The sequence below is a fragment of the Microtus oregoni genome, unplaced genomic scaffold (assembly GCF_018167655.1).
Source record: "Microtus oregoni isolate MIOR12 unplaced genomic scaffold, Mior012 000032F_ref0000030, whole genome shotgun sequence".
NCBI lineage: Eukaryota > Metazoa > Chordata > Mammalia > Rodentia > Cricetidae > Microtus > Microtus oregoni.
In genome coordinates this window covers 8,753,977-8,766,706 of record NW_024543091.1, presented here as the reverse complement: position 1 = coordinate 8,766,706, position 12,730 = coordinate 8,753,977, and the positions used below count along the sequence as shown (strand labels likewise).

General features: G+C 42.8%; 1 protein-coding gene across 1 annotated transcript; it reads right to left on the bottom strand.

Annotated features, from left to right (window-relative positions):
- Positions 1 to 2,157: 2,157 nt before the first annotated feature.
- On the bottom strand, positions 2,158 to 12,058 carry Cgas (cyclic GMP-AMP synthase). The gene is made up of 5 exons (XM_041679739.1): positions 11,370 to 12,058; positions 9,220 to 9,439; positions 7,884 to 8,126; positions 7,054 to 7,156; positions 2,158 to 4,222 (listed from the first exon to the last, which is right to left on the bottom strand). The coding sequence occupies exons 1-5, from the start codon at positions 11,988 to 11,990 to the stop codon at positions 3,880 to 3,882; spliced, it is 1,530 nt and encodes a 509-aa protein (XP_041535673.1). The 5' UTR covers positions 11,991 to 12,058; the 3' UTR covers positions 2,158 to 3,879.
- Positions 12,059 to 12,730: the final 672 nt, after the last annotated feature.

Sequence of the window (12,730 nt, the reverse complement as noted above, 5' to 3'; positions counted from 1 at the left end):
TAAAAAGAGAGGTTTTGACTTTTAACACAGTAAAACTACATACAACAAAGTTGGTATCAAGCAAGAATTAGTTACAATATTTCTTTGAGTCTAAAGATTCATATCTAATTTATCTTTTACTATAACTAAGGAAAACTATAATTAAAACTATCTAGTCTTCAACTCCATCAAAGACGCCAGAAGGATATATTACCTAAGTAAACAGGAAGTGCATTGTAAGCAACTTCCAAATTTCTAGAAACGACAGAGATATCTCCTGAACAGTCACCCAAAGTTTATCTGTAACATTGGGGCATCCATATTTATAGGCCGAGAGTATCTGGCAGGGTTTCTCTGTAGCTTTGGAGCCTGTCCTGGAACTAGCTCTTATAGACCTTATAGACCAGGCTGGTCTCGAACTCACAGAGATCTGCCTGCTTCAGCCTCCCGAGTGCTGGGATTAAAGGCGTTCACCACCACTGCCCAGCTTGTCAGACATTTCAATGAAGCAGGAAATTTGAAAAGCTGTTCTCTGCCTTATACGGGCAAAGTTTGTCAGTTGCTTTCCTCTGTGTCCTGCAGAATGTCTGGCAGTTTCTTCTGTGAAGAAGTCACATTCTCAGGGGCTGGAGAGATGGCTCAGTGGTTAAGAGCATTGCCTGCTCTTCCAAAGGTCCTGAGTTCAATTCCCAGCAACCACATGGTGGTTCACAACCATCTGTAAAGAGGTCTGGTGCCCTCTTCTGGCCTTCAGGCATACACACAGACAGAATATTGTATACATAATAAATAAATAAATATTTTTAAAAAAAAGTCACATTCTCGAAAGTTCAGCAGTCACTTTTCTGTGGGTCCTACACATCCAGTTAATACAACATACTGTTAAGCAGTCCAGGCAAGAACAATTTCTTGGCCAAATGGCTAGTCTTGGCACATTAAAGGCAAATTCCGTAACAGGTTTTCTTCAATGCCCATCAACCTTTCTGGTGCTGCCAGAAGCAGACATGTCTCACTGTCGGGCAAAGTCTAAGTTCTTAAAATCTTTTAAATGCCATATTCTGTAGGTCTTTGAAGTGTTGAAGGTTATCTAACTGAAATATCTCTGTATATCTAGAAAAACTAACATAACAAGTTTGACTATTATAAATGACTATTAATCTAATTTTTAATTATGTGCTACATTTTTAAATGAGCTGTATAAACCATACCTTAAACAAGAGTGACAACTATACAGTCTGGGCACTGGGCAGCTTTCTATCACTTGATCTTACAGAACATGCACCCAAGTACTGGGATGATCTGAGAACAATCAGAGCCCCAATAACCACTAGATTAATCCTCATTTAATCCCCGGACTGAGGCACGGGGCTCGGAGTTCAAGGCCAGCCTGGTCTACAAAGTGAGCTCCAGAACAGCCAGGACTATAAAGAGAAACCCTGCCTCAAAAAAGCAAGAAAGAGGAAAAAAGAGAATAAAAACACTTTTTGAGGGAGTAAAGTGCTGGACCAGCATATATGTGGTCCTAGGTTTTATCCCTTTTTGTGACAGAAAACAAACAAACTACAACCATCACATTGAAGGTGAACTGACAATGATTTGGGGCTGAGAAGATGGCTCTATAGTCAAGAGAACTCGCTGGGAATGGAAAGATGACTGAGTGATTGGGAACACTACTGTTTTTACAGAAGACCAGGTTCACCATGGAATTGTACACTTCAAATGGATCAATTGTGTTGGGTACTTGATATCTCAATAAAGCTTTCCTTAAAGTGCTTTAAAAGCCATCAGAACAGTAAGAAACTAGTTTTCCAAAATCTAAGCATGAGTTGAACTCAAAAGAGCGGTACAAACCCAACCTGGTAGTATATGGATAGAATCCCAGATACTGGTGAGGCTGGGGCAAGGGGAGCTGAAGTTCAAGGCCTCTGGTTTTATTTTTATCATATTTAGGTGCTGGAACCTGAATCCAGGGCTTTGTGTACCTTTCTTTTCGGGAGTGGGGGACAAGGATACATTTGAAGATGTTAAGTAGAGCTTGATTTGGGGGTGGTCTGGCATTCTACTTGTCCGTTGTTAAAGCTTTCCTCCCCACGCTGACACTTTTTCTATGACATTCAAACCTACTGGTTGTTAAGTGCAAGGTGCAAAGACTGATAATGTCAACTACATTAAAACTTTTAAATCTTATTTATTGTAAGATACCAAAAAGTAAAGAGAACACATATGGTAGACATGATTTGTTACATAGGGAACTAACAACTGTAGAGACAAGGACGAGGCTCCTGTGACCATCCATGCACTAAGTACCCTGGTGAGTCAGCCTCTGTCCCACACCCATTTCTCTGCGCTGAGTACCACTGATTTCATAGAAACACATATGAAACAAAAATAAATAAAATATAAATTACATGCATATGCGCACATGGTAAAGGACCTGAAGTACAGATGACGCAAAAGTCAATTCTCCTTTCCTTTCCTACCCTGGGTCGGTCACAGGACAGAACCAGGCACGGCTTCCATGTCCATTTCCTGTATTTGAGCAAAGCCTAAATCAACCATTTCTGATACTGTCTCCCACAACTCTCTATAGACTTCTGTATCACTACTGTAGGTGTGAAGTGACACTCATTCAGTACTTAATGCATTCAATTGGGGAGATATGTATGTTTTCCAAAATGGCAAGGTTTTCATTTTCATCACTTAACTTTTCTTTATAATCTTGATATTTGAGTGAATATATGAAAAATTGAGAACTAAATAATTGTATTCATTTCAGTCACTTCTGCAAACTTTTGAGTTATTAGAATCACATTTTGAGTGGGGGGGGGCATTGTTTTCCATTCAAAGAAACCATGAGCCACATGATAGACAAGCAGCCTTGTCTATGGTGTGTGTGTGTGTGTGTCGAGGGGTTGGGGGAACTTCAAGAGAAAGAGAAAGGAAGCACAAATACCAGGAAAGCCTCCTTAGGTTCTGACCAGCCCCCAAAAGAAGAAAAACAAAACCATTGTACCTTTCCAAGTCAAGACAGATGAGCAGACTCAGGCCAAACCTCATGGTGACTCACAGGGATTACTGCTGGCTTTTGATGTTTTGTTTTTTGAGACAAGATCTTATTCTGTAACCCAGGCTGGCCTTGCATTCGTGGCAACTCCCATACCTCAGCTTCTCAAGTGCCAGGATTATAAGTAAGTGCCAACACACTTAACATATCATGGATCATTTCACAGTTTCATTTTTCTAGTTTTTCTACTTTTAAAAAATATTTACTTTGTATGTGTGTTTATGTGTGAGCACCAGGTGCAAGCAGGATCCTGCAGTGGTCAGACTAGATTCCCTAGAACTGGAGTGACAGTTACGACCTGCCATTGGGTGCTCAGAACCAAGTCCTCTGAAGGAGCAGTAAGTGATATTCACTACTGAGCCATCTCTGCAACTCCCTTCGTACTTTGTTTTAAGTAGGTTTCAAGTAGCCCAGGCCAAGGATCACACGGAGTTATTTTGTTCTGTCTCTGCTTCTTCTGTGCTGGGACATACACCCACCACAATGGACTTAAGGCACTTTAACCCATTTTCATCTCAAAATACAATTTCAGGCTAGGAAGATGGCTCAGTGAATACAGTACCTGCTTTGCAAGCATAATGACCTGAGTTCAGATCCCAGCAACAACGTAAAAGCTATAAAGGTAAGGCCCATCTATGATCCCAGGTCTGGGGAAACACAGACAGGTGAATCATGGGAGCTCACGGGCTAATCATCCTGGACACCTCCATGAGCTCTGGGTTCAGAGGCAGACTGTCTCAAAAAAGTGAAGTGTGATCAAGGAAGACATCTGGCATCAACCTCTGTTCTAAACACACACCCACAAGAACACATAACACATAGACAAATGCATAATCTCAAAACTTATCAAAAATTGGAAATCCATTGTTTCTTTCATATTCTATTTTCTCTATCAGAAATTTTTTACTTTTTTGGTCAATTAGTTCTTGAGAGAATAGATTGAACTTTGGAATAAAATAATGCATCAGTTTCTCTGTCCGGAGGCATTCAACAAAGAACGTCAAAAAGTTATCAAAGCATCTGCTGAGGTGCTTGGGGTCCCACTCTCTGTCCTGTGGGTGCGCGGTCCACATGTGGAGGATGGCAGTTTTCACGTGGTAAGAACAAAATGCTTCCAGTTCCTGATACTCCTTTTTCAACTGTTCCAAAAGGGATTTCATCAATTTCAAACAGTCTTTCCTGTGAAATAAAAAAAGATATTTTTACTTATTTACAACCTACATCTTTTGAGACAGGGTCTCTCTTTGTAGCCCTGGCTTTCCAGGAACACACAGACATCCACCTGCCTCTGCCTCCCAAATACAAGTGTTGGAATTACGGATGAGCACCATCTTGTCTGTCTTTTTTTCTTTTTAAATGTATTTCCTTCTTTATTTATTTCCAGTTCTTTGAGGCAGAGTCTCATATAGCTCAGGTTGGCCTTAAACTTGTCATGTAGCAGAGGCTGGCCTTCAGCTCCTACTTCTTTCCCCCTCTCAAGTGCTGGGATTATGGTGTGTACCACCACCCTTGGCTCAGGCTCACTTCCTGATGGTGTATATTCTAACAAGAAAAATGACCCACTTAGTGTGATTTAAAGTCTGGCCAGTCAATTCCTAACAGCAACAAAACTACTCCTTGCCAGAGCAGCTACCACTATCCAATGAGAACCACTCTTTGGCCTCTTCACCTTTCATGAAAATAATCTACTCAGTCAGGTATAGTGGGTGTGCCTATAATCCCAGCACTTGGGAGACTGAAGCAGAAGATTACAATGAGTTCAAGATCAACATTGACTACAGAGTGAGTTCATGGCCAGCCTGGGAGATCCCAGGAAAAAAAAAACCCACAAAGAAAGAAATTAAGGGAGTATAATAAATATTATGTTGATATAATATGTATATATACATACCTCCTCTGCTTCCTTCCCTTCCTCCATTGCTCCTTCCCCCTTGATCTCTACCCAAAATAATGCCAGCATCACCTTCTCCCAACCCAGCCCAGCAATAATCACCCCCACATCTGGGAGTTAAGCTTGGCTTCTTAATAGCAGCACTCTCTTGGGTGGGCTCTTCTTGCTAGAGGCAAGCACTCTCATTTAAGAGAGGCTTCATGACTCAGCTTTAGCTACAAAACCTTGCAGTTCTTTTAAGAGGTTCTGCCACGAAACACTTAAATGTTGTTGATGAAAAGCTGACTGCAAACTTTTTGGTGGTGGCAGGGACCTTGAAACAACATGTGGCAATAAACATGGCTCCAGTCAGTACCTCTGCCATGAGGCTAGACTGTCAGAACAAAAGCTAAGGAATGGGCTGGATCCGGCCATCCAAGACATGGCTTTAATCCTAGCCACATCACTTAGCAAATTAAAGACTTGTGTAGTAAAAAAGAGAGATACAGTAAAGATAGTTCCAGACCAAAAAAAAAAGCCTCTAAACAATTTACAGTGTGTTTAAAAACATATGCAGGCTTTGGAGGAAAAAAAAAGGATAAGTTCTTAAAAGAAAAAAGAAAAAAAAGAGTTGGGTGTATTGGCACACACCTTTAATCCCAACACTTGGGAGGCAGAAGCAGACAGATTTCTGTGAGTTCAAGGTGTGGTAGCACATACCTCTAATCCCAACAATTGGGAGGCAGAGGCAGACAGATCTCTGTGAGTTCAAGGACAACCTGGTCTACAGAGTGAATTCCAGGACAGCCAAAAATATACAGAGAAACCCTGTCTCAAAAAAGCCAAAAATTAAAAATAAAAGAAATAGAGGTTAAAATAAAGCCACATAAAGATGAAAAATCACAGAGAGTCTGGATACTGTATGTTATTGTGTTGTCTTTAAATTGTTTGATGACTGAGGGAGGAGCAAAAGCTGCTAAAAGACATTTGATTATAAATGCTGCTGGATTAATCCAATATATACATATATGTGTATGTATGTATGTATGTATGTATATATATATATATAATTCTTTGACTTTAAAATTTAAGTCAAAAGGTATGTTACTTTGGAGAAGAGGTTTTGCTTTTGTTTGCACAGGCAATGAGGGACTGTGGATTCATTCTGCATTAAGAAAAATCAGGTTTTCCAAAGCCACAGAGAAACCCTGTCTCGAAAAACCAAAAAAAAAAAAAAAAAAAGAAAAAAAAGAAAAATCAGGTTTGACCAAGGAAGACCACCTGAGAAATCTCCTATAGGAGGAATGGCCCAGATGTCTGAGTTCTGCATCCAGAACAGTTCAAAGACTGCTGCCTGAGATGATCAAGCCTCACAGGATACTCCAGTCAGGACTTGATCATAATTCTAAATTTTCTTTAGGTCCCCCATAAGATTATCAGCACCCCCAATCAGCAGGAAGTATCCTGGAAAACTATGCCCACATTCCCAAAAAATGGATTATGGATGTTTGCCTTTGTTTAGAATGTTAGTTACAAGTTATTATGGATAATGGCCAGTAGAAAAGCTAAGCAAAGGAGATTCAATTCAGAGTTCTTGTTTAAATAAGGGGAGGGGTGTGAGGGCCTGCCACTTGTATTATTTTTAATAAAATGGTGATTGACCAGTAGTCAGGCAGGAAGTATAGGCGGGGCCATGAGAACAGGAGAATTCTGGGAAGAGGGAAGGTTCAGTCTGGAGTTGTCATCCAGACACAGAGGAAGCAAGATGTGACTGCCTCATTGAAAAAGGTACCAAGCCACATGGCTAACACAGACAAGAATTATGGGGTAATAAAGTTATAAGAGTTAATAAGAAGCCTGAGCTAATAGGACAACCAGCTTATGATTAATGTAGACCTCTGTGTGATTTCTTTGGGACTGAACGACTACAGGAACCAGGCAGGACAGAAACCTCAGTCAATAACATACCTCCTCTGTTTCCTTCCATTCCTCCATTGCTCCTTCCCCCTTGATCTCATCCCAGCACCACCTTCTCCCAACCCAGGCCAGCAATAATCATCCTCACATCTAGGCTATGACGCCAAGAGAGCATTAAATGTTAACATCATAGGCAATATTCCGTTTAAATAAAGGACATTACCTGCAACATTTCGCTCCACCAACCTCACAACATGTTTTCTCTATTCCATGATTTTTCAAAATGTATTTTTCAATGTGAGAGAAAGAGAGGCGCCATGTCTTGCCTTTAATTTCAGAAAGAAAAACAGCTATTTTACTAAAAGAAGCCATATGTAAATAATACAATATTTACATTTAGATCATACAGTAAAATATCATTCTGAAGACATTTAAGAGGAAGACAGACCAAAAGAGGTGAATAGATACTCAAAGTAATTATTAAAATAAATATTATGCACCAAAAGTGGGTTTGAGGAAAATTCAGAATTCAAAACTTAATATACTTAGCCAAGATCAGATATACTATCTCTTATATTGTGCTAAGTTCATGTCATTAATATTTTGCTTCTCTGGTGGTTTAACTCCCCCAGAATCTTTCAAGATGCTTTGATTTGCAGAGATGAGCTGCTAAGCAGGTTTAAAGGGGTTCTGAAACTAACACAAGATCACAGAGCTGGTCAAGGGAAAGCCTTGAGATTCAGAACCACAACAGTGTGAGTCCAAGCAGCACTATCTTTGCTTAAAAAGAAACACAATTTAGTATTCACTATGTAGCTGAGATGACCTGAATCTCCTGTTCCTCCATCTCTTGCTTCTGCTGCTCCCCTCTTGGCAATAGTACAAAAGCCATGCATTTCTCAATCCTAGCTAGCCATGCTCATTTTGTGATCTATTTAGTCTCATGGCTCTGGAAATACCCGCACACCGTGGACTGTTGATCTTGTGCTGCCTTTGTATGTAACACTAATGATCCTTTTATATTCTTCCCAATGATCTTTACATTTAACAAACCTTGAAAACTATTTCCAACTTTGGCATCCTTGGGCACAAGATAAAATGGCTCTCGTCTTAAACTGGTCCTCATTTTTGTGCCAAGCCAGTTTTTGATGGGTAGTCCTTCTTTGGTGCTAATAGGCCAGCTGCTTTTTGATTCCAAAGCCAGAATTATATCCACAGATATTTCTTCTGGGTTTCTGATCAGAAGTGTTACAGCAGGGCTTCCTGGTTTTTCCTCCTCCACACAGATATCGCTGTCTGTTTACACATATTGAAGAAAGAAAGGGTTGATCAATTTTCTCTGGAAATATGGGAAAGTTACAAAACTGTAATTTAAAATCCATAGCCTAAGCTCCAATTAACATCAACTTCAATATACAACTACACCCCATGAGGCATAGTGTTTTAGCATGTAACCAATAGCTATCTGGAGACACTGTCAGGATTCTATCCAGGACCTGTGGTGAAGCATTTCCAAAGACTTTGGATCGGGGAGTGCTGTAATTAATTTTCATTTAGAATTTTAAGTGGTATTTAGAGAGAAGCCACGTAGCAACAGGAAAGAGAGTAGTAGAGCAGACCACAGCTACAGTCCAGCAGAGAGATCGTGAGTATCGAGAAACGGTAGAAGTGAGAGCAATTACCGAGATTCAAACTAAGGTCCAGTGGTAGTGCCCAGTGTGCACAAGATCTTGAGTTCAACCCCTTGTATCCCCCCCAAAAAAAATGTTTTCAAGGCCAGCCTGCGTTGTTTAATAATACCTCATCTCTAAATAGACAAACATATATTCTCAAATCAAGAGGGCACCAAGTCTGTGAGCTAAGGAAGGAAGGCAGATGCCTTTGATGTGATTGCAGGAGTCTGTCCTATAAAATGGTGGACATTTCTATTTCTCAAAACAAAACAAGCGGGAGGAAGAAAGACTGAGCAAAGGGGAGCTCAGCATGAGCTTGCTGGGAGTGTTGGTGTAAAGTTTTAATGATAGCATTCAAGGGACAAGGCCGACCTGGTCTACATAGTGAGCAGGTACTACACAGGTCCATAGTGAGATCCTGTTTCTGAAGACAGATGGACAGATGGATGAACAGATAGCAGGAGTGCTCAATGTCCATGTGGAGACAGTAGAGTGGTTGGTTCAGGGAACTTTGGAAGGTGGCAGTACACTTCTCCAAGAAAAGACTTCTGGAGTGCCCACAGAGCGGGGAGAGCGAAAGAGAGGTTGGGGAGAGAGACAGAGAGATACACTCATGGGTGCGTGGAAGAGGGAGAGGCCATCAGAGGAGATCAGGAGAGGAAGGCATGTGAGTAAAACAGCATCTAGTCTGCAAGAAACCAAACCAAAAATCTCACCTTTGATTTCTTTAACTTCTTCTTTGATGATTTCCCTAAACTTTGACAGCATCTTGGAAGCTGATAATATTTCCTCTTCTAAAAAGTGACTCAGAGGATTTCCTCTTGGAATTCTTTTGAACTTCACAAGATAAAAAGCACCAGTGTCATGATACTCCTGCAGCTCGATTCTGGGAACTTCCAGTTTAAACATGACATCAAATTCATTAGGAGCAGAAATCTAAGGGATAGGAAACATTAAAATATTTTCTTGTAAAATATTTCCAAACAATTGCAATTTTTGGTGAAAATTTCACTTGGGACTCTGCATGTGAAAAAGCAATCAAAAAGCAAGATTCCACCTAGCCTTGGTGATACACACATTTTAGTCCAGCACTTGGGGATGCACCCATTTCATTCCAGCACGCGGGAGACAGAAGCAGGTGGATCTTTATGAGGTCTCGGACAGCCAGGACTACATAGAAACCCTGTCTGTAGTGGGGGTGGGGGGTGGGGGGAGGGGGGAGAAGATAGAGAGAGAGAGAAAGGAAGAAAGGCAAGATCCACAATATGTATCCCTTCTCGGAATAGGACCACCACACCTGAGAACAGGTAATCCCTATTACTATACACGACACTATCGGTTTTAGATTATAGATTCTCTCAATTTTTTTAAGCACAAGCAATAATGTTTGTTTCATTTGTTTTAAAATAGGGTCTTACTCTGTAGCCCAGACTGTCCTGGAACACATGGCACAGCCCAGGCTAGGTTTAAACTCAAGTTTGGTTTCCAGCATCCACATCAGGCAGCTCACAGCCACCTGTAACTGCAGTGCCAAGGACCATGACACTCTCTCCTGGCCTGCACGGGTCCCTGTACACAGGGTACATATAAACTCACATATATACATAAATAGCATAGAAGTAATTTCTCTAAATAAAAGTCTTTCCACAAAATGAACTCTAGTCTTGGACTGCTTCTCTGGCAAACTGTTCCAACACAGAAAACAAACAAACAAAAAAACATAAAATTTACATATCAAAACCCTAGGACTAGGGGTTAATCCCAGCATTCAGGAGGCAAAAACAGGTAGATCTCTGTTGAATTGACACCACCCCAGTCTACCTAGTGAATTTCATTCAGGCAGGGCTATAGTGAGATTCTATCTCAAAACACAAAGTCACCAAAAATATTTTTTAATGAAATTAAAGCCGTTGTGGTTACCTTTTTTTTTTCTTTTTTTAGTTTTGAAGACAGGGTTTCTCTGTGTAGCTTGAACTCTGTCCTGTAACTCGCCCTGTAGACCAAGCTGTCCTCAAACTCACTGAGATCCGCCTGCCTCTGCCTCCATAGTGCTGGGATTACAGGTGTGCACCACCACCCAGTGTGACATTACTTTTATATCACAAAATACACATTGCAGCCACCCTCCTGCCACAGTGGTCACAGAATTGTGCATTGAGGTGACACACACCTATAATCCTGGCCCTTCGGAAACTGAGGTAAGAGAATCTAAAGTTTGAGAGACCAGCCTGGGCTACACAGTAAAATCCCATCTAAAACCAAAACAAACAATAAAACTCTTTTTCATGTTCTCAACAACAATCATAATGAACACTTTTCCAAATTAAATACCACTGAGAGCTAGGGAGAGAGCTCTGGGAGACGGTTTTGCTCAGCGTGCAGGAAGGCCTGGGTTCCATGCCCAGCACTATATAAACTAGGCGTGATGATGGTGTATTTCCAGCACTAGGGAGGCAAGTCAGTAGGATCATCCTTGGCTAGACAATGCGTTAGAGGCCAGCCTGGGGTACCTGAGACCCTGCCATAAAGTAGTAAAGTGACTCCATCCACTCAGCCATAGCATGGTCATCATCCGCACTGGGTGCAGACCTTCCAGTGTGATTGCTTTCAATCACATAGCCTCTCTACCAGAACTCAGGAGGAGCCCAGTTCCTCCAAAGCGAGTGTTAGGAGAAACTAGCTATCCATATTGGTCTGTATGATAACTGAATGAATTTGAGAGAGAGAGAGAGGAGGGGGGGGGGGCATGGGCTGTTCTAGAAGGGAAGTGGGTGAGCCCAAGGGTGTAAGGAACCCCAAGCAGATGAGGGAAGTGAGGCGGAGTGGGCCTGGAGCCCCTCCAGCAAAGCAGATCCCGGCAGCTCACCTTCACACGCTCATAGTAGCTGCCAGTGTTCAGCTGCTGCACGTCTTTGAACTCTGACTCACGGTTCTTCATTCTGGACAGCAGGCGCTTCACGATCTTATTCACTATGTCGGCCGCCTTCGAGATCTTCTCGCGTTTCAACTTCAATTTTTCCAGCACATTCTTGAGTTTTCCCTCGGGGGTCTCTTCCAGCCCCTTCCTGGACGCCCGAGGCGCTCTCAGCTGCCCAACGGAGCGCGCGCCTCTCCTGTAGCTAGGACACCTTGCGACCTCAAGAGCCTCGGGGTGCGCGGGAGGCTGGAGCTCCGGGGAGGCGGGAGGCTGGATGGCGGGAGGCTGGAGCTCCGGGAAGGCGGGCTGTTTGGCGATTCCCGCCGCGCCGGTGGCCGAGGACCATAGGTCCGTGATGCGCATGGACGCCTGTCCCGGTCGCGCTCGGGTGGTTGGCTTCTTCGTGGGGTCCCCGTCAGGCTCCGCGCCCCGCGATCGCGCCCCCCTTTGCGGACCGCTGCTTCCGGCGTGGTACCGGGCGGCCACGGTCCCGTTGTGCTCCGTCGTGGTGCGCTTCGCAGCCGGCTTCTTAGCGCGCGACGCCGGTGGCCTTTCGCGCCGACCTTCCATAGCTGTGGCTCTCAACTCTGGAAGGGAAGAATCGACTTCGGGGAAAGATCGCAGGAAGGAGAACTCTCGGTAACCGCTGGAAACCGAAACTCAAATATCTGGCGGGAACGCAGCCGGCCTGTACCGCCGCGAGCAGGCGGAGGGACCCACGTGAGCTCACACGTCGCGACCAGGAAGAGGTGGTTCAGGAGATGAGAACTTTCTCACCCACTCCTGGGGACCTGCTGAGCCACTGGCTCGGAAACCACCCACCCCCTCCTTTATCGCAACGACTCGGAAAACACTGACTACTAGTCAGACGGCCAGATTTGCTGACCTACGAGATTTCTTTAGGGACATCGTCGCTCGTACATTTGAAGTTGAAAATGTTTTCTGTGGGGCTGGAGAGATGGCTCAGTGGTTAAGAGTGTTGCCTGCTCTTCCAAAGGTCCTGAGTTCAATTCCCAGCAACCACATGGTGGCCCACAACAATCTGTAATGAGGTTTGGTGGCCTCTTCTGGCCTGCAGACACACACACACACACACAGAATATTGTATACATAATAAATAAATAATTAAAAAAAAAGAAAATGTTTTCTGTGTAAGCTTTACATAGGAATTTGGTGTTCTTGTTCATGAGAAATAGAAATACAGGAAAGCTTTACACGGTAGATGATTGCCTGGAATTAGTATTTCAATTTATCTGGCTTTCTCAAAAGCACACGAAATCTTCAAGAACTTGCTTAAAGTTCCTATGTGA

Coding starts and splice junctions, on each gene's coding strand:
- Cgas (XM_041679739.1), bottom strand. CDS start 11,990: ATGGAAGGTCGGCGCGAAAGGCCACCGGCGTCGCGCGCTAAGAAGCCG. Junction 9,440..11,369: donor GCTACTATGAGCGTGTGAAG/GTGAGCTGCCGG, acceptor CCTATCCCTTAG/ATTTCTGCTCCTAATGAATT. Junction 8,127..9,219: donor AGAAGTTAAAGAAATCAAAG/GTGAGATTTTTG, acceptor ATGTGTAAACAG/ACAGCGATATCTGTGTGGAG.